Source organism: Pecten maximus, chromosome 9 (genome assembly GCF_902652985.1).
Source record: "Pecten maximus chromosome 9, xPecMax1.1, whole genome shotgun sequence".
NCBI classification, from domain to species: domain Eukaryota; kingdom Metazoa; phylum Mollusca; class Bivalvia; order Pectinida; family Pectinidae; genus Pecten; species Pecten maximus.
The window spans coordinates 21,239,587-21,267,084 of NC_047023.1; the positions used below are offsets into that span (position 1 = coordinate 21,239,587).

Consider the following 27,498-nt stretch of genomic DNA (forward strand, 5'->3'; position numbering starts at 1 on the left):
ATTGATAGCCAACAAGATATTTTATTCTAACTCCAATGTGATAACTTAAAAATTGCAACACCTTTCATTTTTGAAAGACCATAATTGGCCGTGTTCTGTCCTTGTTAACGTCTATACTCTGAAGTCGGTCGATGCTAAGTAGAATCTGACACACTATAGTTTTTTTTTAAACTTTCCCCACTCACGTGAAGTTGTGTTGAATGTTGAAGAAAGTTCAATCAAGACCGTACTGATTGACAACCCCTCTGATTGATTGAGCAACATATGAACTCCTGGTATGGTCCTTAGAAATGCCATAATTGATGTGGGTCCCTTTTTTTCTTTTGATATCAGGGGATGTCTCCAGTTCTGAATATAACCGTCTGGTTGAATACTAAGCTTTGCGCACATTTCTGTTGAAGAAGGACGAAATTTGATTTGCTTCGAGATTGGGTGTGTCATTGCAAAATGACGCCCAGCAAGTGTCATTGTTATCACATGATGCATCACATGACAAACACGTGACTATCCGACATGGCTCCACATGTTCTTCGTTTAGTTGTATAGGTAAGAATACCGTGTGCGATACCTCACTTCAACGCGATGTAATTAGTTGTATTGTTCTGTTGTCGCGCATCATATTGACTGTATTTGACGACCATGCATCATTAACGACATCATCAACAGATGTACGCGTGATCTTTAAAAGTTGGAAGCGAATTCATCGGATGTGACGCTCTGGAAATACGTATTAGCGGTTTCAGTAACTGCGACATGTCTAACAGGCTTGCGTCTTTGCAGGTGTCGAGTAGTCGGTTTCTCCATTCCGAGACAGGCCAGACACTTGAAGGGATTTCCGGCAAGCGCGTGATATATCGGGAAAGTGAAGATACTGTAAATCAGGGGGAACATGGTAAACATTGCTAAGAAGGTGTTCCACGCGTCAGGACTCATTTCGGACGTGTTTTTCACGCCTATCGTTGGTAGAGTTGACGGCGCTGTGGTCAGATGGGTGATAAATTCAAAAAGTCGCTGTGGGACCAATAAAAGCACGTGCATGCACACGGCAGCCGCTAGACATTTGAAGAAGTACCTGTCCAGACGTTTCCTGACATCAATCTCTCCGTCACCATCATGTTTGTCCTCCGGTGTTCGACGAAAATAACTCATAATTCCACTGTCGAATCTGGTCCACGCACCAAGAAAATGTGGTATTAAGCTGAGAAAGGCACATATTGCCGGAAGAACTGTTCCAAAACAGAATTCAATTATCTCAAGATGGCTAGTGTGCCCAGCACCGATGTGACAGTAGCTGGTGGTGATAATATCCGAATTCCGACGGACTCTCCCGTTCACTACTTCCGTGAAGACCAGATACGGGATAACAAATAATGAAGACACGAGGACTATCACCCAGAACCCTATAACTACGGGTAAGGATCTACGGGTATCGGACTTCCCCGACACAAACAGTAACTTTGAGCACGTGCAGATCAAAACTAAAATATAGTTCCCAGATACAAACGAAGCATGTTTCCACCACCACATAAACTTACACGTGCCGGCGCTTTGGTGTACCCAGCCGCAGTGGCCGAGCTGGTGTAGAAATATGACTAGCGTGTTTACAAGACAGTAACAAAGCTGGATTACTGCAAAACCGGAAATGATGTCAACGTAGTTCTTCCCAAGCTTTTTCCTCTGTAAAATGTTGGAGACGACGAGAATACCAACACTTATAACAGCCAAACAGGCCAGTCCTATGAACGCGTAGATATAGCTGAGCACATTCGTGGAACACTTGCTAACGTCAAACAACGTATCATAGACGTCAGTGGTGTTGGTGTTCACCTTGGATGCGTCCATACTGGCCATTCCGACAGGTGATAAGATGATTACAGATGGCGAACAAATGGCGGTTTTTTTTACACTCGGGTACAAGGACGTCAGTGGATCACCTCACGGAACACGGGTGATCCCGCTGTTCCTGACGTTCCCGGACCAAGGGCGTATAATCGACTTCTTGTTTTCAGGTGAACATCATAGACTTATTCTGCAAAGAAAAAACACATATTGACTGTAAAATATTACTATTTGTATACATGTGTGCTTTTGATGTGGTATTTTTTGCCTTCCCATAGTCAATATATGCTACCAAGGAGGAATATTCAAACTGTACAAGTAAATACATAATGCACACACATAATTGAAATATGAATTGACCTTACCTTGATTACACTGGGTTTGGTCCTTTTGGTGTCGTTATAAATGTCCACAGACTTCGCTACTTACTCTAGATTACCCTATAACATACTTATTGATGTTTCACAGTTTGGTGTTATTATTAGTACATGATCCTGATATCTGTCAAAAAAAACCATGTTTTTCTCATAGGTCTCCAGCAGTTTCTTTCAACATCCTGCCGAGTTACCACCCGAGTGGAATGATTATAGAAACGGTGTCGTATGTTTACAAAGGTACAAAAATACAATGATAATATGAAAAACCTTAACATTTGTTACTATTGGTGATTATGAAGAGTTACATGTCTTACTTCTTGTGATTGTGAAAAATAACATGTGTTACTATTTGCTATTATGTATATTTACCTGCGTTACTATTTGTAATTGTGAAGACTTACCTGTGTTATTATTAGCAACTGTGAATATTTACCTGTAAATTACTATTTGCAATCGCGAAGATTTAACATGTGTTACTATTTGTAACTGAATATTTACCTGTGTTGCTACAATGTATTTGTAAATGTAAATATTTACCTGCGTTACTATTTGTAAATGTGAATATTTACCTGTGTTACTATTTGTAAATGTGAATATTTACCTGTGTTACTTTTTGTAATTGTGAAGAATAACCTATTGTAGTACTTTTTGTAGTATACATGAAAAATGTTTAACTGTATTAATATTTTTTCACCTTATAATTATTAACTTATCCATTATAAACTATTATTTTATAGAAATTAAAATTTACGTAATTTACCACTCGCAGTTGTAATCAAGAGGATTGTTTTCTCTATTTCCTAACATTAAGACTTACCTCTGATGTAGATATTGCTATCCTCAGTTCGTTCCTCCGATATGGAGGCGGATGTTGCGGGTATACCTGTGTAGATAGCAGCTATGTCTAACAGGGATACTGTGGAAGTGAACTAGTAGCCGATGTCTTCCACACGTATGATTACAACTAATACTTTATGCGTGACTTGCAGTTATTAACCAATCAGATTGTTCGGACACTTGGTCTATATTTAGTATATGTATGTACCGGACACGTGCATCACCTGGCCGATTTATTTTCCACAGCCCCACCCATAAACTTACATGAGATGTTTATTTACTTGATTTGTACTGTTGTTATTAAGGTATTTTTGTTGTGCATTATGAAGATTTAGGTACTTTGGAGAGAAAAATAAAGCTTAGAAACATTGTCTGTTGATCCATGCCATAAACTTGTATTCATGTGCTGCTATTTGTATTCACTAAGACTTACCTGTACCTGTGATGCTATTTGTATTCATTAAGACTTACATGTGGCGCTATTTGTATTTAACAAGACTAACCTGTACCTGTGATGCTATTTGTATTCACTAAGACTTACCTGTATTAACATTTGGATTCACTAAGACTTATTTGTGTTGTAATTTAGCTCCACGAAGACTTACCTGTGCTGTTATTTGAATTCTTATGCTGTCATTAGTAATCACTAAGACTTACCTGTGGTGATATTTGTATTCACGCGCACTTACCCGTGCTGTAAATTGTATACATGCACTGCTATCTGTATGTAATAGAGCGCATGATTGATTAAACCTAAATCACTGTCTCCGCTTGGGATCGAACCCGGGACCTCTGGCTTACTAGTATTACGCACAACCGATCGAGCTAAAGAGAAGGTCTCTCTAGCTGAGCGGTATAATGCAGCTAGTATTTAACAGGGTTACATGTATACGTTTAACCTACCTATACTGCTGTATGTATTTACTATCCCTTTCTGTGATGTTATTTATATTCACCAACACTTACCCGTGCTGCTGATTGTGCTCATATGTTTCTATCCAAACTTGCCTGGGTTTCCATTTGGATACACTAATATTTACCCATATGCTGTTTTATGTATACACTAAAATTTTCCGTGATTGTATTTGCATTCACGTGATGTTATCATTAATTATTAAGACTTACCCGTTTTGCTATTTGTAGTCACTTACACTTACCTGCGTTGCTTTTTGGGTCCATTAAGACTTACCTACGCTGGTGGTTGTATCCAAAATGACTTTACATGTGCTGGTGTTTGTATCCATTATGACTTACCTGTGCTGGTGTTTGTATCCATTATGACTTACCTGTGCTGGTGTTTGTATCCATTATGACTTACCTGTGCTGGTGTTTGTATCCATTATGAATTACCTGTGCTGCAATAATACGTACGTTGCAGGTGGCTCGGTTCATTTATATATGACTGTGTATATTTCTAACACGAATAATAACGATAACAGTATAGCATACGGGGTCTTTCTCTTATTAAACTGAGATTTATTATATATTGTATGTTATTATAATCTGTCTTCATTTTATCTACCATGTTTATTGTGTTACCAATCAGACATATAAAGCACCAAGTAATCTACACTGCACCACGTCTTCTTAAACCCCTGCCAGAGCCATATACCGATAGCGAAACACGCATTCAGTTACCATGACATGATAATAACTAGCTGTAAATTCGGTCGATGAAGTCACGGATACAACATAAAATCCAACTACTCAGAGATCGTGATTACAAAATTATACACGAACTGCTCTCTGATTTCTGAGAGGTAGTGTATGAATTCATAAAGTGACATTAATAATAAAAAAAAAAAACATCACGTAAAACTATTCAGGACCACCACGCCAAGGCTATAAATATCCGTCACAGGAGTGTTGGGGGTCCATCAAATAACATCAAATACCACGTGGGGACATCATCTATCACTAAAGTACATCACCACCAGTATGGACCAGACATCAAATACCACGTGGGGACATCATCCATCACTAAAGTACATCACCACCAGTATGGACCAGACATCAAATACCACGTGGGGACATCGTCAATCATTGAGGCACATCACCAACAGTAGGGGCCAGATATCAAATACCACGTGGGGACATCATCCATCATGGAGGTTCATCACCACCAGTATGGACCAGATATCAAATACCACGTGGGGACATCATCCATCATTGAGGTACATCACCACCAGTATGGACCAGATATCAAATACCACGTGGGGACATCATCCATCATTGAGGTTCATCACCACCAGTATGGACCAGATATCAAATACCACGTGGGGACATCATCCACCATTGAGGTACATCACCACCAGTATGGACCAGACATCAAATATCCAATTGGGACATCATCCATCATTGAGGTACATCATCAACAGTGGGGATCAGACATCAAATATCACGTGGGGACATCATCCATCATTGAGGTACATCATCAACAGTATGGACCAGACATCAAATACCACGTGGGGACATCATCCATCATTGAGGTACATCATCAACAGTATGGACCAGACATCAAATACCACGTGGGGACATCATCCATCATTGAGGTTCATCACCACCAGTATGGACCAGATATCAAATACCACGTGGGGACATCATCCATCATTGAGGTACATCACCACCAGTATGGACCAGATATCAAATACCACGTGGGGACATCATCCATCATTGAGGTTCATCACCACCAGTATGGACCAGATATCAAATACCACGTGGGGACATCATCCACCATTGAGGTACATCACCACCAGTATGGACCAGACATCAAATATCCAATTGGGACATCATCCATCATTGAGGTACATCATCAACAGTGGGGATCAGACATCAAATATCACGTGGGGACATCATCCATCATTGAGGTACATCATCAACAGTATGGACCAGACATCAAATATCACGTGGGGACATCATCCATCATTGAGGTACATCATCAACAGTATATATTAATATACTGTTTTGTTTAGTAATAGTTCTCTACCTTGGGAGTGTGGTAAAGAAAACCTTAACCCGAGACTTGCCATGGGTTGAACATTCATGAATTCCCCCTTGAGTTCAGATTGCTTTGTCACATTCCCTAGGAAGGGAATGATCATGTTTCTCCCACTACTTCAAATGTAATTGCATATCCTATCGTGATCAAGGTCTGTTTGTAAACAAATGCACATGGTTGGCGCATGAATATCCTCATTTGAAGAAGTATCCATCCAGCCCTCGAAAATTGCATATCAATATCATTACACAATAAAACATAGGTAGAAAATTAATTCACAGTATTCTTTTTTAAACAGGCACTTATATAAAGTATCATTGATACTGTTCTGATGAACATCATGCCATTTCATAAAAATTTTAATAATGTCTGGAATATAGTGACGTCACTCAAAAAGTAGTTCCGCAAGTACTTCTTGTTCAAAAGGCGCGTGCAATCTGTCGTACACTAGGAGTTGACAGAGAAAACTGGAGCTAAATCGGTGAACGGAGGGAGAAAAATCATACATCAAATACCACGGTTGGACATCATCCATCATTGAGGTACACCACCATAAGTGGGATGAATCAGACATCAAAAACCATGTGGGGACATTATCCATTATTGAGGTAATCATTATCAGTAAGGATTAGACATGTCAAGAGGGGAACATCATCCATCATTGATGTACATCACCTACAGTAGGGACCAGAAATCGACTGTTTGACACCATCGATCATTGAGGTACATCACCAACAGTAGGGATTAGACATTAAATATATGACATCATCCATCATTGAGGTACATCACCAACAATAGAATCTTTCACTGCCTCAGGGGTGTGACAAAGAAATCTCAACCCGAGGGGGATTCATGGATGTCCAACCCGAGGCTTGCCGAGAAGAATATGTTTGCGGGGGATACAGGCTGACGAAAAGGCCGATCTCATCTAGAAAAGTTTGATTTCGCTGTGCGATGTAAATGCCTAGTGGCTCTGTTGTCATTTTGAGGATATGACATACCTGGATTTGGCCTACATTTGTATGGTGGTATCGTCAATGACCCATAAGACGCTGAAGACGCTTATCCTACTGGAACACATGGCCTTTTCAATGATTTTCATGAATTATCCTCGTTTTGTCAACTTTGAATTATCATTTCGTTTGGATGTCGGTATTAGCTGTTTGTTTTCCTGTCTTATTCAAGCACAATGGCATCTTTGCTTCTCTCTATACCACAAAGGATTTCATTTGGACACAGAACATCATTTTCTGCTGTCTTAAACGTCTTGTGCTTCTCTAGATTTGTTTTAATTTTTCTCCCCCCCCCCCCCCCCCCCCCCCCCCCCCTTTGGGTTTCCATGGATGTCTGGCTTAGGTTGGCCTTTTCTTAGGGTTTTAATGGGTTTCTGGCTCAGTGGCCGAGTGGTTAAGGTGTCCCGACACTTTATCACTAGCCCTCCACCTCTGGGTTGCGAGTTCGAAATCTACGTGGGGCAGTTGCCAGGTACTGACTGTAGGCCGGTGGTTTTTCTCCGGGTACTCCGGCTTTCCTCCACCTACAAAACCTGGCACGTCTTTAAATGGCCCTGGCTGTTAATAGGACGTTAAACAAAAACAAACCAAAGTCTTGCTCAGAAACACCGTTTCGTTTGGTTTCTATGGATGTCTGGTTCGGACACGCCTTTTCTTTTAACAAGGACTGTCTCTATTTGTGTTCATCGACATTTGTTGAGATATTCTCTACTATCTTTTTCGGACTCTTTAGGTTTCCTTCCCCTAAAGGCCAGACTGCTGATTTTGTCTCTTTCATGTTTATCCTTCATTTTTTTCTCCGTTATGTGTGTTTTCAGTAACTGAAGTGTCCTCTGGTCCTCTAAAATTTGTACATGTGATGCCTGATTTTATTTTGCATATTTCCCACAAAGGCATCATACTGGTTTTATACGCTGTTCCAGGTAATGTAATTAAGACAAGGCGAGATATGATTTTTCGTCAGCTGGGCCTCACCCTCCTCCAAAATTCCAAGGGTTGTGTTCACGTAAATCTCTGCGCAGGAACGTAGTTCCATAGGATCTCGAAGACTGGGTTCGTCCTATCCACTCTCGGAAAACCCTGAGGTAATACTCTCACTATTTCTTAGAAACAGTTTGTCTTAATGCCGCCATTCGTAGATTGATTGTTCCAGACTTTTCTAATCTGTTTTTCAGATTTCCTTCATGTCTTCCTAATCTACAGCTGTTTCGTTTTCTTGCTTTTTCATGAAATCGGGCATTTCCACCCCCGTAGCTCCGTACAATTCTGTGTAAGTATGGTTCGCAGTAGAGATTGGTTACTGCGTGTCGTTACTTGGTTACCAGCAGCTATACCGTATATCCCTTCTATTTTCTCTCCGTCCGAATCCAGCATATGATGGCGTCCCTGTCAGTATGATCAACTGACATTGTTTCGTCCAGCTACACTGACCACAGGCACTCGCCTCGCCTGTCAGTGCACTAGAATGACGAGGCGAGTGCCTGTGCTCTGTCTGGATTTGGTATTGTACCAAACTTTTTTAGGGAAATCCATATCTCTGTCTCTGCATTCTGCCGGTGGCTTTTCACAATGCATACAATCGGTTCATTATACAGCTTGGTGCCAATTTCATTAATATCGGCATTATGGTTGTTGACGCCTTGCTGTCGTAATATCAGTCCAAGAATAGCTAATAACATGTCATCTTACTCGTGTCTTTCAGTGGCGTATAAAGCCCGTAGATGTCAGGATAAGACGATGAGTTCTTATAGTAGGTTTGTATTGCTATAGCAAACATTGTATATGGCTAAAGGGTATGATCGTTTCCTTGGTGTAACCATAGGTGCTTAGCATGTTTATAAGTCCAAGACGGATTATAGACCAATCTATCTCTATATATTAGTCTATAATCGATCTTGGACTTATAAACGTGCTAAGCACCTACGGTGGAACACAGGACCTAGGTCCCTTGGGGGCAGGGCTAAATCCTGGACAAATGCTGACAGCATGACTGTTTTGCTTCATGACTATTTATTTGTTATTAGTAGGGATCGGAAAGAATGGGACATTGCGGTATATGGATAGAGTGGGGACCAACACGATTTCCAGATTTAAATGCATGTCGGAGAAATTAACAAATAAGCAATGTAGCCAGTAAACAATGAGCCTTATTGTCAAACATCGTGTCCACGTCTGGAGGTATGGAACGTGGAGAATAGGTCCATATTATGAAGTATCTGCATTTCCCACTACACCCCATCCAGATACCTCAACATAACCTGCTCCATCAGAAGTACCAACTGACCAAATATTAGGACACGGGGTCTTTTAAAGCAAAGAAGCAACCACTATAAACTAAGTCCATAAGCTATTCAAGACGCCAAATAGACCTACATATATCACTTAGCTGTTACTTAAGTGCTGACCTTCAAAGTAGGTAAAGTGAAACCAAGTATCTCTTTATAACGGAAACATCATTGCTGGAATATTTTAAGACTTACCAAGTGACAAGTAGCAACAAATTTGACCACTAGCCTTGCGTTTGGACCGCAGCATTATTTTTACTTTAGGCTCACTGGATCTTAGTCAAAAAAATCTGAATACTACAAACGTTATAGTGCAGTCGACTCACTACAAACGTTATAGGGCTGCCGACTCACTACAAACGTTATAGGGCTGCCGACTCACTATAAACGTTATAGGGCTGCAGACTCACTACAAACTTTGTAGGGCTGTCGATTCACCACAAACTTTGTAGGGCTGTCGACTCACCACAAACTTTGTAGGGCTGTCGACTCACCACAAACTTTGTAGGGCTACCGACCCACTACAAACGTTATAGGGCTGCCCGCTCACTACAAACTTTATAGGCCTGCCCACTCACTACAAACGTTATAGGCCTGCCCACTCACTAGAAACGTTATAGGGCTACCGACCCACTTCAAACGTTATAGGCCTGCCCACTCACTATAAACGTTATAGGGCTGCAGACTCACTACAAACTTTGTAGGGCTGTCGACTCACCACAAACTTTGTAGGGCTGTCGACTCACCACAAACTTTGTAGGGTTACCGACCCACTACAAACGTTATAGGGCTGCCCGCTCACTACAAACTTTATAGGCCTGCCCACTCACTACAAACGTTATAGGCCTGCCCACTCACTAGAAACGTTATAGGGCTACCGACCCACTACAAACTTTATAGGCCTGCCCACTCACTAGAAACATTGTAGGGCTACCGACCCACTACAAACGTTATAGGGCTGCACGCTCACTAGAAACTTTGTAGGGCTACCGACCCACTACAAACGTTATAGGCCTGCCCGCTCACTACAAACTTTGTAGGGCTGTCCGCTCACTGCAAACTTTACAGGGCTGACAGCTCCTTGTTTTTCTGAAGTTCAACATTTGAACAGGTCGACCAATGGCCATGGATATGAGCCAGGATTTATTTTAAAACTTTGCCTAACCATAAGTCAATAGGCTACTTTCTCATCAATTATCATAACTTTAAAGTTTAAATTAATAACTTCACAACTTATTTCATTGAAATTTCACAATCACCAGTATAATGAATCAGGATGACAAAGTAAGCTCACTAAGCAAAATCATGTACGAGGAGTAACTTTCCATTAACATGTACAGTATATAGCATTATGATTGATAAGTGGACAACAGACACAGTTTCATTTCTTAATTTTAATTGCAGACATGACAAAACACATCAGCATTATTTACACAATACAGTCACTGGCGTTTCATTGGTCACATCTTTTGTACATCATAAACTTTCCACCCTACATTTCAATATATTCTACATGGTGTATACTTTCCAGCACCAGAGGTACACAACAAGTGTCAATTAGCCTGGGTTAACTGGAATTAACACTTTGTAATGTGCTGTTGAAAACAAAAACTCAAAGCTACATAACAGCTGATGTTTCTTCATTAATTCTGAATGTCCAAGAATCCCAAACACACAAAAATAGATGTAGTTGTTTGACACAGTTTTTAAAAAGTTTATAGAAATCTCAGAAATGCCTGGTTTATTTGCGGTACCACATTTGAAATATTCTCATTCTCTTGATTTTCTTCTGTAGTTGTAGCACTCCATATAACAAAGCTTCTGCTGTGGGTGGACATCCTGAAACACAAGTACATAAACTTTACTGACAACCGGAGCAATCCTGGTGGTAATAGGTACAATTTTTCTTACAAGGTACATTGTATAATTAAACACAATGTATCTAGATGTATGATACGATTACGGCCTCGGACTACTGAAACCACTCACCAGGTACATAAATATCTACAGGTATAATACGATCACAGCCTGGGACTACAGAAACCACTCACCAGGTACATAAATATCTACAGGTATAATACGATCACAGCCTGGGACTACAGAAACCACTCGCCAGGTACATAAATATCTACAGGTATAATACGATCACAGCCTGGGACTACAGAAACCACTCACCAGGTACATAAATATCTACAGGTATAAAACGATCACAGCCTGGGACTACAGAAACCACTCACCCGGTACATAAATATCTACAGGTATAATACGATCACAGCCTTGGACTACAGAGACCACTCACCAGGTACATAAATATCTACAGGTATGATACGATCACAGCCTCGGACTACTGAAACCACTCACCAGGTACATAAATATCTACAGGTATAATACGATCACAGCCTCGGACTACAGAAACCACTCACCAGATACATAAATATCTACAGGTATAATACGATCACAGCCTCGGACTACAGAAACCACTCACCAGGTACATAAATATCTACAGGTATAAAACGATCACAGCCTTGGACTACAGAAACCACTCACCAGGTACATAAATATCTACAGGTATAATACGATTACAGCCTCGGACTACAGAGACCACACACCAGGTACATAAATATCTACAGGTATAATACGATCACAGCCTCGGACTACAGAAACCACTCACCAGATACATAAATATCTACAGGTATAATACGATCACAGCCTCGGACTACAGGGACCACTCACCAGGTACATAAATATCTACAGGTATAATACGATCACAGCATTGGACTACAGAAACCACTCACCAGGTACATAAATATCTACAGGTATAATACGATCACAGCCTCGGACTACAGAAACCATTCACCAGGTACATAAATATCTAGAGGTATAATACGATCACAGCCTCGGACTACAGAAACCACTCACCAGGTACATAAATATCTACAGGTATAATACGATCACAGCCTCGGACTACTGAAACCACTCACCAGGTACATAAATATCTACAGGTATAATACGATCACAGCCTCGGACTACTGAAACCACTCACCAGGTACATAAATATCTACAGGTATAATACGATCACAGCCTCGGACTACAGTTACCACTCACCAGATACATAAATATCTACAGGTATAATACGATCACAGCCTCGGACTACTGAAACCAGGTACATAAATATCTACAGGTATAATACGATTATGGCCTCGGACTACAGAAACCACTCACCAGATACATAAATATCTAGAGGTATAATACGATCACAGCATTGGACTACAGAAACCACTCACCAGATACATAAATATCTAGAGGTATAATACGATCACAGCCTCGTACTACAGTTACCACTCACCAGATACATAAATATCTAGAGGTATAATACGATCACAGCCTCGTACTACAGTTACCACTCACCAGATACATAAATATCTAGAGGTATAATACGATCACAGCCTCGTACTACAGTTACCACTCACCAGATACATAAATATCTACAGGTATAATACGATCACAGCCTCGGACTACAGAAACCACTCACCAGATACATAAATATCTACAGGTATAATACGATCACAGCCTCGGACTACAGAAACCACTCACCAGATACATAAATATCTACAGGTATAATACGATCACAGCCTCGGACTACAGTTACCACTCACCAGATACATAAATATCTACAGGTATAATACGATCACAGCCTCGGACTACAGAGACCACACACCAGGTACATAAATATCTACAGGTATAATACGATCACAGCCTCGGACTACAGAAACCACTCACCAGATACATAAATATCTACAGGTATAATACGATCACAGCCTCGGACTACAGGGACCACTCACCAGGTACATAAATATCTACAGGTATAATACGATCACAGCATTGGACTACAGAAACCACTCACCAGGTACATAAATATCTACAGGTATAATACGATCACAGCCTCGGACTACAGAAACCATTCACCAGGTACATAAATATCTAGAGGTATAATACGATCACAGCCTCGGACTACAGAAACCACTCACCAGGTACATAAATATCTACAGGTATAATACGATCACAGCCTCGGACTACTGAAACCACTCACCAGGTACATAAATATCTACAGGTATAATACGATCACAGCCTCGGACTACTGAAACCACTCACCAGGTACATAAATATCTACAGGTATAATACGATCACAGCCTCGGACTACAGTTACCACTCACCAGATACATAAATATCTACAGGTATAATACGATCACAGCCTCGGACTACTGAAACCAGGTACATAAATATCTACAGGTATAATACGATTATGGCCTCGGACTACAGAAACCACTCACCAGATACATAAATATCTAGAGGTATAATACGATCACAGCATTGGACTACAGAAACCACTCACCAGATACATAAATATCTAGAGGTATAATACGATCACAGCCTCGTACTACAGTTACCACTCACCAGATACATAAATATCTAGAGGTATAATACGATCACAGCCTCGTACTACAGTTACCACTCACCAGATACATAAATATCTAGAGGTATAATACGATCACAGCCTCGTACTACAGTTACCACTCACCAGATACATAAATATCTACAGGTATAATACGATCACAGCCTCGGACTACAGTTACCACTCACCAGATACATAAATATCTACAGGTATAATACGATCACAGCCTCGGACTACTGAAACCACTCACCAGATACATAAATATCTACAGGTATAATACGATCACAGCCTCGGACTACAGTTACCACTCACCAGATACATAAATATCTACAGGTATAATACGATCACAGCCTTGGACTACAGAAACCACTCACCAGGTACATAAATATCTACAGGTATAATACGATCACAGCCTCGGACTACAGTTACCACACACCAGGTACATAAATATCTACAGGTATAATACGATCACAGCCTTGGACTACAGAAACCACTCACCAGGTACATAAATATCTACAGGTATAATACGATTACAGCCTCGGACTACAGAGACCACACACCAGGTACATAAATATCTACAGGTATAATACGATCACAGCCTCGGACTACAGAAACCACTCACCAGATACATAAATATCTACAGGTATAATACGATCACAGCCTCGGACTACAGGGACCACTCACCAGGTACATAAATATCTACAGGTATAATACGATCACAGCATTGGACTACAGAAACCACTCACCAGGTACATAAATATCTACAGGTATAATACGATCACAGCCTCGGACTACAGAAACCATTCACCAGGTACATAAATATCTAGAGGTATAATACGATCACAGCCTCGGACTACAGAAACCACTCACCAGGTACATAAATATCTACAGGTATAATACGATCACAGCCTCGGACTACTGAAACCACTCACCAGGTACATAAATATCTACAGGTATAATACGATCACAGCCTCGGACTACTGAAACCAGGTACATAAATATCTACAGGTATAATACGATTATGGCCTCGGACTACAGAAACCACTCACCAGATACATAAATATCTAGAGGTATAATACGATCACAGCATTGGACTACAGAAACCACTCACCAGATACATAAATATCTAGAGGTATAATACGATCACAGCCTCGTACTACAGTTACCACTCACCAGATACATAAATATCTAGAGGTATAATACGATCACAGCCTCGTACTACAGTTACCACTCACCAGATACATAAATATCTAGAGGTATAATACGATCACAGCCTCGTACTACAGTTACCACTCACCAGATACATAAATATCTACAGGTATAATACGATCACAGCCTCGGACTACTGAAACCACTCACCAGATACATAAATATCTACAGGTATAATACGATCACAGCCTCGGACTACAGTTACCACTCACCAGATACATAAATATCTACAGGTATAATACGATCACAGCCTTGGACTACAGAAACCACTCACCAGGTACATAAATATCTACAGGTATAATACGATCACAGCCTCGGACTACAGTTACCACTCACCAGATACATAAATATCTACAGGTATAATACGATCACAGCCTTGGACTACCGAAACCACTCACCAGATACATAAATATCTAGAGGTATAATACGATTACGGCCTCGGACTACTGAAACCACTTACAAAGTACATAAATATCTACAGGTATAATACGATCACAGCCTCGGACTACAGAAACCACTCACCAGGTACATAAATATCTAGAGGTATAATACGATCACAGCCTCGGACTACAGAAACCACTCACCAGGTACATAAATATCTACAGGTATAATACGATCACAGCCTCGGACTACTTAAACCACTCACCAGGTACATAGATATCTACAGGTATAATACGATCACAGCCTCGGACTACAGAAACCACTCACCAGGTACATAAATATCTACAGGTATAATACGATCACAGCCTCAGACTACTGAAACCACTAACCAGGTAGATAAATATCTACAGGTATAATACGATCACAGCCTCGGACTACTGAAACCACTAACCAGGTAGATAAATATCTACAGGTATAATACGATCACAGCCTCGGACTACAGAAACCACTCACCAGGTACATAAATATCTTCAGGTATAATACGATCACAGCCTCGGACTACTGAAACCACTCACCAGGTACATAAATATCTACAGGTATAATACGATCACAGCCTCGGACTACAGAAACCACTCACCAGGTACATAAATATCTACAGGTATAATACGATCACAGCCTCGGACTACTGAAACCACTCACCAGGTACATAAATATCTACAGGTATAATACGATCACAGCCTCGGACTACAGAAACCACTCACCAGGTACATAAATATCTACAGGTATAATACGATCACAGCCTCGGACTACTGAAACCACTCACCAGGTACATAGATATCTACAGGTATAATACGATCACAGCCTCGGACTACGGAGTATGAGTAATGGTAGTATCCGCCACCATTAGCACAGCTTCCCATGGAGATCACAAAGCGAGGTTCAGGCATCTGGTCATAAATCTAAAGAAAGAAAAATAAATGATTGTGGTTATTACATTCATAAGGTTTTCATATACTGGAATTGTCATCTGAAAAATAATCAATTGTTGTGTAATGTTCTGACAGATAAATAATTCATTTTAAATTCACAATAACACATTCCAAATATATTTTTTATTAATATCCCTCATATAATTTTGTACCAGATTATCAAAAAGTGACAAAACCTCCAGGATTTAATGGAATTTTCAATTTCTTTAACTTCCCATCCCTTCTGAATGTAACGGAATTGTCATTGTCTTTAACCCCCACACCCCTCACTGGGTTGTAAGAAAATTGTCAATGTCTTTAGCAATCCTCCCCTTCTCCCATTACTGGGTTGAATTAATATATTATTTAATTAACAAGATTTTACAAAAACCTCAAAAGTAAATAGTGCCTTTCAATATGAATTTAGTGATAGATACAGTATACAGAAGAGGAATATAAAACTGCATTGTTTAGCTGTTAAGTTTTTTCCTTTGAGAACTCTTAGTGATATGCCAGGGCCAAGGGTACACATACAAGTCCAGAAGGGAAGACAGGAAAATCGAATGGGCCTCAACCAATGCAGTTATAACTCACTAGAGAAGGGGTGATGCATCAAAAAGCTATAAACCCCATAATTTAATCAATTTTCTTTGGATATTAGACAATTTAATACATGAATTTTGACATTCATTGTAGCCTGTAGGCAATGGCATATTGAAAATGATAAGAATAAAACCACTCACAAATGGTTTTGTTTATTTTATACATGTATTACTCAGAAAATATCACTGGATGATCAGAAAATATAGCTGGGTTTGTCAAAAATATGCATCAGTATGTCACTATCCATCAGATTTTCAAACAGATTGAAATGGTCTCTGATGAGACAATAAAGAGTTACTTCCCTTGTATGGATTAACACTGGTAAGTCAGTCCACATAATTTTTTCAGTTATATCAAAGACTGATTCAATCAGTGCTTAGCTACTTTAAATATTCATAAACATCACATTTTCAAACAGATTGAAATGGTCTCTGATAAGACAATAAAGAGTTACTTCCCTTGTATGGATATGTCCACACAATTGTTTCCAGTTATATCAGACACAGATACAATTAGTGCCTACTTTAAATATTCCTAATAGTATTATGTCAGTATGTTCAGGAACCACATTTATTACCACAGTCTGATAACGATGAGCTGTCTTACCTTTCTCAATGCTGGTGCCATCTTGTTAGTGAGTGTACCGGCGACAATGATGCAGTCAGACTGACGTGGACTGGCACGAAACACCACACCAAACCTGTCCATGTCATATCTAGGAGCGGCGAAATGCATCATCTCTACTGCACAGCAGGCTAGACCAAATGTCATGGGCCAAATGGAACCCTGAAAACATTAGGGATTTAGGAAGTTTGTACTTTGTAGCAATAAAATAAAATTTCTTCTGACAAATCAAAATGCTGAAAAATATACCCAATGCATATACAAATGTACATGTAATGGTATATATTTGTATTACCTAGTTTGATTTTTTCTTTTGGTCTTTCCTCTGAAAATGAATTTCCTACCAGTCTTTAAAACCAAGAGATTTTAGCTTTAAATTTCAGCATTAACCTACTCACCAACTTCAATAAGATACCCGTCCTTTTCAAAACAAAAACAAATCTTATTGAACACCCACGGCTAGTGAAATTGCCTACTCACATATTATACATATGATTTATTTTCTATTTATTTCTCATTAAGAGATTGTGAACAGTGAAAGTATCTTATATCACAACTTGAAAGTAATCAGACATTTTTCAAAATGTGCACAACATGTATATATATTCATTTAAACATTTTTCCTGGTGAAATATCAGAAATGATCAACTTAATAAAAGTTTTGTTTTTGACCAATCAGCATGGTAGTTTCTATTCACTGCAATGAAATCTGCTGATTTTTATAATTCAGACCCAGTTGAAGCATATGTAGAATAATTGGCTATTTTGCTTCCTTATAATACAATGCAGTTTTTGATAAAGTACTCCTTTTGACACAAGTTTTGTAAGCAAGATTTACCAGATTAGAGCCAGAAACACTGAAAGTGTGTTGAGCAGCCTATTCAAAATTAATAGTGCTGTCTTGTTGTGCGCAATTTCAAATGACATTAAAGAGTATGCTAATGATTCATGTGCTTTTTCTATGTATAGGTTTTTTTCTTTTCTACCTAAAAATTAATTGAATTTAAAATTTAATGGTTTCCAGTTAAATATAACATCACTTGTAGTGCTTGTGAAAAAAATATATTGATATTCTGTATGTCATAATTGTGAAATATGTGTTATATTCAACAGGAAACCATTCAATATCCTCTACATTAGGGCATGCCCTTGCTATCATTACAAAATTAAAGTGGTCCTATAAACAAACCTTTCTTCCCCAGTTCACCAGGTCATCCAAACGAGCCAAGGCAAACTCAGCCTTGCCACTTGTTTCCAAGAAGGGAGAATACTTCTTTCGCTTCACAACTCCTGCTTCGGCACTCTCTTGTACTTCTGTACTCTCCTTCGTTTTGGCTACGTTAGTACTTTGTTCCCTGTAGGGAACCAGACTGTCAAATACAGAGAATAAGTTAAAAGATACATCATTTCATTTTACTGCACAACTTTGCTACTTTTGACACAAATTCCAATTATTACTGACCGCATTCTACATGTACTATAATGATTATCATCTTACAATTTTCTTTTGAGCAAGTTAATTCTTAGAACTGTTTTGACATATTTTATTTTGCTTTCAATAATTCAAGCAAGAAGATTTGGCTCAAGTTATGTCAACTTAATTTAGTCTTTCTGAAAACAATGGTTCTGATGTGGTTATACTTTATTACTCTAAGTTTGATATGAAATGAAATGGTGAAACCAAACCTTAAAACTTGAGAGTGTGTCTTTGATTTGCTTACAATTACAGGTACTGGATATGACATTGATAGAAATAAATAGAACATTTGGTTATAACAGTTCTCTGTACCTAGTTTGTTTAATGTCATTTGATTTCCTGTCAGTCATGAGTTCACGACACTGACAACCTGCTGGTGCCCAAGTGCGATTGAGGAGGGTACCCAGGGTCTGAAACCTCCCAGGCAACCATAGCACTGCAATAAAAAAACATACAATCAGTTGACATTCAAAATTACCTCACTTGTGATTACCAAATAATTTTTCAGTATTCTCCCAAGAATATTGATTTGATCCCAAGTGATGGAAATAAGCTAATCATAACTGTGGTCATATCTAATTTCTTTGCTTAGTGTAAAAGCTCTTCAGATTTAGAACTCATGTTTGTTGTTGACTATGTGTATGAGTATCTAAAGTTTGACATATAATCAAATTGCATGCGAGTACATAGGATTTTATTTTCTGGGTTAGATCATTCCATCAACAGCCAGTAGTTCCAAGGTCAGGGTCTCCATGTAGTAGATGGGCTACCTCATTGACCTCACTGAACAAAGTACATGATGTACAAGAAACCTGTGTGAAGAAGGCAATTTATCCAGATTATTGTCATATGTGTTAAATGTTTTGCCCAAGAACACAACCATCTCTATATTTAAAGAGTAATGAGTCTGATTACCTTTGCCTATTTAAAGATCATAGTCATGATAGTGGGTCACGTGCTAGGCAAAGAAAAGATATAAAATACAGCAAAAAGGAACATTACAGAGTATGGAAGTTAGAAGAGTTTGTGTAGGGACAGTTTGAAGCAGTAAGAAGATGAAGTTATAAATGGAGACAGACGATTCCATGGCCAGTTGACTATGATTTGAGGGGGAAAATGATTGTACCAGTGAGTTGTGTTCTACATGAGAGCGTTTGTTATGGCTCTCTGGTGTGGGTATCTTGTGTGGCAGGATGGAGAAATGTGTTGATCTTTTCTCACATTTGACTTTGTCAATTTGTCAAATATACAAGGTAATTTTGTGAAGAATTTTCAGATGCATAACTCTCCTGTTGCATTTCCAGTTAAGATGTTGAAGCATGGCAGCAACATGGAAGATGTTTCTAAATTTGTAAAATTACCTAAGCTGCATCCTCATGAATACCGAAGCTGTATCACTGGTAACTGTAAAAGTCTGAATTTTGGCGAAAAATCTGAGTTTTAAATTACATATCTGAATTTCAGCCGAAAAGTCTTTGTTTTTCAGATATACATTTTATATTCTGATAAGTTGGGGGAAACTCAGATAAGTATTATGAAATTCCGATTTGCATGCTGGAATTCAGATATGTTGGGTAAAATTCAGATGTTTTCTTATTTGTGCCCTCGGGCACCCCTTCTTGCCGGCGAGAGCAGCACGGGGTTTCACACCTCCCGCGGAGCCGGGTGTTCATGGTCCTCCGGCACCAGCTTACCTTTACCTGTGCTGTATAAATCATCCGCGTGTGACTCGATCGGTCACCAATATAGACTATCCTACATCGGTCGCTGTAAACTTCAACATTACGGCCGGTAAAGTGTTTTAATTTGTGATTATCTTCGTCTGTTTTTAGTGTAATGACCAGTGTCGTTATTCCGTGTGTTGCGTGTGTTTGATACTTTTCTACCTCCGATAACAAAAGATCTGACTGCACGGTGCGGTGATGCAATCGGACCGACGACGTTTTGTACAAGGGCATATCACAATCGACAACCAATATCTCTTATTTCCAATTGGTATCTAAGCTTAATTAAAATGATATTCTCAATAAATCTGTTCACGTGTTGTGATCTGTTGAAACAGTCGGTTCGTAACGTAAGTAGCCGCCCATATGTACAGTACTGTGCAGTGCGTAATTAATAAAAATCGTGTGTTGATACCGATATTCACACTGTTATAGACCAAACATTATTTATGTGCACTTGACGAAAAATCAGACCCAAATAAATTGTTCGCACACTTTCGATGGCTTGTGGTCGCATGATAGTCATACGTCTGGCCGTACGCAGTGCCAGCAGGCGGTCTATTTTAGGACCGATCAAAAGCCGTACGTCTGTCATGGGCTACCAGCTAGCTACCAGTACAAACAGAATCACCTACCGTAAGTGTCGCTGCTGTTCTTTATATTTCTTACAGAACCATCGTTTTGTTAATGATTATTTGGCGAGATTGGAAAATGTTAGTCTTTGTGAACAACTTAATCGTATATTTGTTTTGACGTATATATAACACAGTTACTATATTCTTGTTTCAGGTATCCCATGGCTGTAATACGGTTGCAGAAAAAATAGACCAAATTCCGAACCAGTTGCAGTTTCTTCTTTGTGCCTGGCCTGAACGATGCTTGCTATTTATTGACTTTGATATATACTGTATACCTATATCCGTTAACATTATTTGACATATTTACCCTGTAGCATTTTAATAATTTCCTAAATACGTAGACGTATATATCGCATACATGTGACCTTTATATACGTCTCTGCTTATAAAATAATGGGGCATATCAGGACTCATTTCACGACATGTATGTCGTACAATATGTTTTATACTTTGCCGAATACAACAGAGATACACATTTAAATATATATTTTAGATCGTGGAAAAATATTTCGATAATTTTCTGAATCGCACGTATATATCGTGTAACATTTTGATGATGTTCTGAATAGAACTCGAGCATCAAAGTTTCTTAATGTATCGGTACGAATATATATTGGCAACATTTTGATAATTCTTCGTGATTTATAGCGGGGCGTTTTTGTTTTTTTTGTTTTTTGTTTTTGTATTTTTAATATAATCGAGGGTAGAGAGTGGTGAAAATTTGATCATTTTCTTAAGATAATTGGACAGACGTAAATGGTGTGCCATGTAGATTTTGTTCTTGATATATCCTGCAACATTTCGATAATTTTCTAAATAGAATGGGACGTATACATTGTGTAACGTTTTTTTTTTTTTTATAATTTTCTAAATAGAATGGGACGTATAAATTGTATAACGTTTTTTTTTTATATAATTTTCTAAATGTATCTGGATTTATAAGCGTCATTTTGCTTTCATTTTACGTGTTTTACTCCCGACCCTCATAAAGTTAAACTCATAAAATCATAACCGGAATCATTTTACCGATATCAAATCTTCTAATAAAATCCGAAACGTTACGTGTAGATTATCTTTTTATTCATACAATACATGAACGAACATTTCATCTTAACCCTGGGATACTGATTTAGTCGATAAAATATGGGTCTCCATTCCCTACGGGATGTCGCCACAGCAAGTACCCATTTCTCCCCGTAGCTCAACAAAGACTCTTCTGTATTTTACCTTCGAGATAGGATATTACGTAATTCAATTCATTTCCAAAAGCAACACAGTATGAAGGATTCCAGGATACATACAGAATATAGTAGTCTTGTCACAGCTCATGGTCTTGAAATTTGTTTAAATATGCATTCATATGTCATGGGTGTGTGATGAGTTCCTGCCTATACAATTGTCCCTATATTTATATTATTGTAGAACTCGACACCGCGACATTGTCGATGGCACGCCGACTTCTCAACGGTCCAGTGAACAAGATAATTGACCTGTAATCAGTGTCATCTGGACTAGCAGAGGTTGTGTATTGTAACTGACTAGGGCAGTGACCACACCATATTTGAAACGATGATCTAGTACATGAACGTTTTGCTTATGAAAACTCCTCACCTTAACAATAAAGTTCGCAAAATTGGTAAAACGAATTATGGATTAACGACCGATATGCAAACCGGTACAAATTAAGGATGTATCGTGGATTCCCATAGCAAGGACCCATTGTAATACTTTGATCAAACATTCGTTACGATAATCTACAGTAAGTATTTAACCGAGATAAATACTTAAGATAAATGCGAACTGTTAAGTGATTAAACAGTATTAAGTATTATCTTTCATTTTTTTAGGGACAGTGATGGAATAAGAAAGAGTGCGTGTATGAAGACTTGTATTTTGCACGAATTTACCTGGACCCGAGACGTGAATATCAGATAACGCGTCTCTGTCTTGACACAATTAAAATTATAAAATATGACATATAGACATAAAACACGGAATAATTACACAAGTTTAGTAGATAAACAACGGAACATTATTGTTGCTTATGTTTATGAACTCTTCGGTCGATTATTAATTCGCCTATTGTAATTTGTAATTAATTAGAAAACATCTTGGGTGGTGTACAAATGATATAACTAAATAGCCAAATAAAAAGTTTGCTATGAAGCAAATGTTTCTGTTTTTCTCCACAGTCCCCACAAAACTCGGCCAAACCTGAGGCCAGCGGTTAGAAGTGACAATGTCGGGTGGCAAATTCCATACTCCTGACTGAAAATAGTACGTTTTAACGTAAATTGAATCGACTGTTAATTATCGACAAACGAAATCTAGGACCCGGGGAGGGGTCATGTATATGCATGTGTGGATTATATATTTTGATCAATGTTACATAAGAAGAAAACGAGATGCTGATATCGAGCTGCTTAACTCACCTGCGTATCATCAATAACAACTGCTGTTTTAATCAATAAGCATCTTGATTATCTGATTGCTCCAAGCTATGTCCCTTACCTGTACTCGAATCAGATCAAACGGACTTGAGGCGTCCTTTAGAAAGGTACTCTACCTACCTGTCAAAGCGCTATCCACGGGTGGCCACATTAGCCATGTGCAGGTGTCAGGTACATCCAGTTCAAGTTCTTTAGGACTTTGAGCGAATTAGCTCATCAGTTTAGAGTACAGACATATTATTTAACATAATTCACAAAATCATATATATACAGGTTCAACCGTGGAACGGCTGATAAACAACGATGATTGGAGAGTGTATTTTTATATTCATTACATCAAAGTTTCATGTATTTATGATTATGTAATTACATGTTAAAAAGTATGTGTACACATGAGCACATGCATTGAAGTAATAATTCTAACCTTTTCTTTTCCATGTGCAGGTGTCAGGTACGTCCGGTAGACATTCTTTTCTGACCTGATGTAAATGTAATTTTTGATAGCGTTGGCGCTTTCGTAACTGCAGCAAGTTATTTATATAACCACGAAAATAACATATTTCTGTTAGTTTTACATCATTTGTGAAACGGGATATTTTCACATATATCAGACAATTCAATGTTGACGTTTTACAGCCGTTTTACCGCTCCCTGCTATGTACTCAAACGGGGTACGGACAAAAGCCCGCACTTGACATTAGCCCCCGGGACATTAGCCCCTACGACGAAAGCCCTTCACACTAATAAAAAAGTGGACATTTGCGACATCGATCATATAATACTTGCAAAATGGAACACTATAATAATTCAACAAGTTCGGTAAGTTAATTTGTGTTTCTAATGTTTTATGTTCTATTACGGACACGTATCTAATCAAAAGTCCGTGGAACAACTGACGTAACAACTAACGGTGATAAATAAAGACATTCAAAAACCTATTGTATATTCAAATCCCATACGACTAATTTATCAGACGACACGTTCCCATTCCGACTCGTATCCGTAAATCTATACAGATGTGGTTTACTCTACTCACAAAAAAATACCAACATTTGGTTAAGTCGTTCCTTAATTATTTTCGGATTTGGAAGATGCATTTATTTCAGCTTTAACGAAGTTGTCAAATTGACCGGCATATTCTAAGTCCTGTGCATCGACGAATCATTACATAAAATAATCTTTTGGTTTTCATTCCTTTATATTGGCCTAGAGACCAATTACATTACATCGTTAGCATGTGGAGCTTTATCAAATTGTTGTATATGAAGAAAATTGTCAAAATGTTATGCAACACATATCCTGTTATATAAATATATAAGAGAAATAATCTAATAGTCGTACGCTGTGCGCTTCGTCCTGTTCTGCTTAATGAATTATCAAAATGTGACCCAATATGGTAAAATACGGCCCATTATTAATAGAAAGTTATCCTGATGAACAATATATCCCGTCCTGTTACATTTCACAAAAGTATTAACATTACGATAAACGATACACATGCAAGTACTATTCAGAAAATTAGCATGATACATTATATGTGTCGGTATAATATTTACGTATACCATTTATTTAGAATATACGTCCCAGTATATCAAGAAATTTGTCAAAATTTTACACGATGCACATATCAAATTATTCAAAAATGATCAAATTCTAAGAGTGTGTTTGAACTGAACAAAGATAGTCAGAATCGCCAGGGCTAGATACAGGAAAGGCAACTGGTAAGAAAGTTGGTTTGATGTTTTCAGTTCTCGGACACCTGAAACAAGAAAATGGCAATAGTGTTATATTAACGTAAACACAATTATGATATAACGAACCTGCTCCCTAAGACAATTATGAAAATGTCAAAGAGAACACGACACTTACGGCGACACACTGCGTAAGTATGCCTTTTGATCGGTCTTAAAATAGACCGCCTGCTGGCGCTGTGTTCGGCCAGACGTATAACTAGTCATGTGACAACAAGCAACGGGTGAAAAATACACACAAAAATAAGGATACAATGTGGGATTGGGTCCGTTTTTTACGTTAAATGTATGCTAACCAGCGCATATATAGTTAATATTAGGTCGATAACAGTGTGAATATCGGTATCAACACACGATTTTTATTAATTACGCACTGCACAGTACTGTACATATGGGCGGCTACTTACGTTACGAACCGACTGTTTCAACAGATCACAACACGTGAACAGATTTATTGAGAATATCATTTTAATTAAGCTTAGATACCAATTGGAAATAAGAGATATTGGTTGTCGATTGTGATATGCCCTTGTACAAAACGTCATCGGTCCGATTGCATCACTGCACCAGTCAGATCTTTTCTTATCGGAGGTAGAAAAGTATCAAACACACGCAACACACGGAACAACGACACTGGTCATTACACTAAAAACAGACGAAGACAATCACAAATAAAACACTTTACCGGCCGTAATGTTGAAGTTTACAGCGACCGATGTAGGATAGGCGCGGATGATTTATACAGCACATGTAAAGGTAAGCTGGTGCCGGAGGACCATGAACACCCGGCTCCGCGGGAGGTGTGAAACCCCGTGCTGCTCTCGCCGGCAAGAAGGGGTGCCCGAGGGCACAAATAAGAAAACATCTGAATTTTACCCAACATATCTGAATTCCAGCATGCAAATCGGAATTTCATAATACTTATCTGAGTTTCCCCCAACTTATCAGAATATAAAATGTATATCTGAAAAACTAAGACTTTTCGGCTGAAATTCAGATATGTATTTTAAAACTCAGATTTTTCGCCAAAATTCAGACTTTTACAGTTACCAGTGTATCCTAATCAGTACTGACTGATCATGACACAACACTGTTTTCAAAAGCTCTATGTATACTCATGCTTAGGCCTAGCGCTCAGCATTTTGGGAGTGGGGGGATTGGTTGGCCTGTTGTCAGTATGATGTGACCAGGTGTGTTATTAGTATTTTTTGTCTTAATTATTATTAAGTAATCCTTATGCTTTCATTTCAGCTAACTACATGTACAATATAATGGGATCATACATGTACATAAACATATCTGAGTTAAAAAAACAAAATAGAAATCGGTAATAATTGCCAAGACGATTTAGTTTGTTCATAAAAAGTCGGCTCTTAAAAATCGAATTTTGTAATCAGCACACACATACATTTGTACATCACACATGTGCAACACACGTTTAATGTTTTGCGGACCCAACTTTTTAGTTAAAACGCGATTGCGTACTTTAAAATACAACGTAAAGCTATCACGACTCGCTGTCTAGAATGTTCATGTTACATTTTAGCACATAAAACAAACAATATTCTACTCTTCAAGGATAATACACATGAAGGTCATATATTAGTTATTACACAAGTGCGATACGTACAAGTCTTGGTCGCCATTTTCACGCAATTGAAAACGAGGCTATTTTTCTTTGGGCATGCGCATGAAGAAGCAACAATGGCGGACACCTCGGAGCTCAAGGCAAGTCTTCAGTTAGAATATAGTCGAATACTTCTTATGTATGACAGTTATGAATATATCAATGTGAAATTATCATAGAGTTAAATGGTTCCGATGCACGTCATTCATTTCATAACAATTTATAACCATTTGAACGTCGGAGC

The 27,498-nt window shown here is 38.6% G+C and overlaps 4 protein-coding genes across 15 annotated transcripts in view; 2 read left to right on the plus strand and 2 right to left on the minus strand.

The window, feature by feature from the left end:
• LOC117335182 lies at positions 1-3,341 on the minus strand. The gene is made up of 2 exons (XM_033895164.1): positions 3,034-3,341; positions 1-2,029 (listed from the first exon to the last, which is right to left on the minus strand). The coding sequence occupies exon 2, from the start codon at positions 1,849-1,851 to the stop codon at positions 682-684; it is 1,170 nt and encodes a 389-aa protein (XP_033751055.1). The 5' UTR covers positions 1,852-2,029; positions 3,034-3,341; the 3' UTR covers positions 1-681.
• Positions 3,342-5,158: 1,817 nt separating this feature from the next.
• Positions 5,159-8,260, plus strand: LOC117333926 (histidine-rich glycoprotein-like). Its single transcript, XM_033893343.1, has 2 exons — positions 5,159-5,983; positions 8,240-8,260. Exons 1-2 carry the CDS (start codon positions 5,159-5,161, stop codon positions 8,258-8,260), a joined length of 846 nt encoding a protein of 281 aa, XP_033749234.1.
• Positions 8,261-10,724: 2,464 nt separating this feature from the next.
• Positions 10,725-27,331, minus strand: LOC117334645 (NADH-quinone oxidoreductase subunit B 2-like). The gene is made up of 6 exons (XM_033894385.1): positions 27,258-27,331; positions 19,377-19,500; positions 18,777-18,957; positions 17,570-17,749; positions 16,216-16,351; positions 10,725-11,188 (listed from the first exon to the last, which is right to left on the minus strand). The coding sequence occupies exons 1-6, from the start codon at positions 27,271-27,273 to the stop codon at positions 11,091-11,093; spliced, it is 735 nt and encodes a 244-aa protein (XP_033750276.1). The 5' UTR covers positions 27,274-27,331; the 3' UTR covers positions 10,725-11,090.
• LOC117334643 (E3 SUMO-protein ligase PIAS2-like) overlaps positions 27,314-27,498 on the plus strand; it is a 29,988-nt gene continuing 29,803 nt past the window's right edge. For all 12 annotated transcript variants that reach the window (XM_033894383.1, XM_033894384.1, XM_033894371.1 and 9 more), the window contains exon 1: positions 27,314-27,355. In XM_033894383.1, coding sequence (XP_033750274.1) covers positions 27,332-27,355 — 24 coding nt within the window. In that variant the 5' untranslated portion in view covers positions 27,314-27,331. The remainder of the gene's footprint in view (positions 27,356-27,498) is intronic.

Bases quoted from the DNA above. Each gene is read 5' to 3' on its own strand.
- LOC117333926 (XM_033893343.1), top strand. From the start codon at position 5,159: ATGGAGGTTCATCACCACCAGTATGGACCAGATATCAAATACCACGTG. The intron at 5,984-8,239 runs GTACATCATCAA...TCTGTTTTTCAG, and splicing joins GGACATCATCCATCATTGAG to ATTTCCTTCATGTCTTCCTA.
- LOC117334645 (XM_033894385.1), bottom strand. The intron at 17,750-18,776 runs GTTTGTTTATAG...TAATGTTTTCAG, and splicing joins TGGTGAACTGGGGAAGAAAG to GGTTCCATTTGGCCCATGAC. The intron at 16,352-17,569 runs GTAAGACAGCTC...TTCTTTCTTTAG, and splicing joins TGGCACCAGCATTGAGAAAG to ATTTATGACCAGATGCCTGA.
- LOC117335182 (XM_033895164.1), bottom strand. From the start codon at position 1,851: ATGGCCAGTATGGACGCATCCAAGGTGAACACCAACACCACTGACGTC.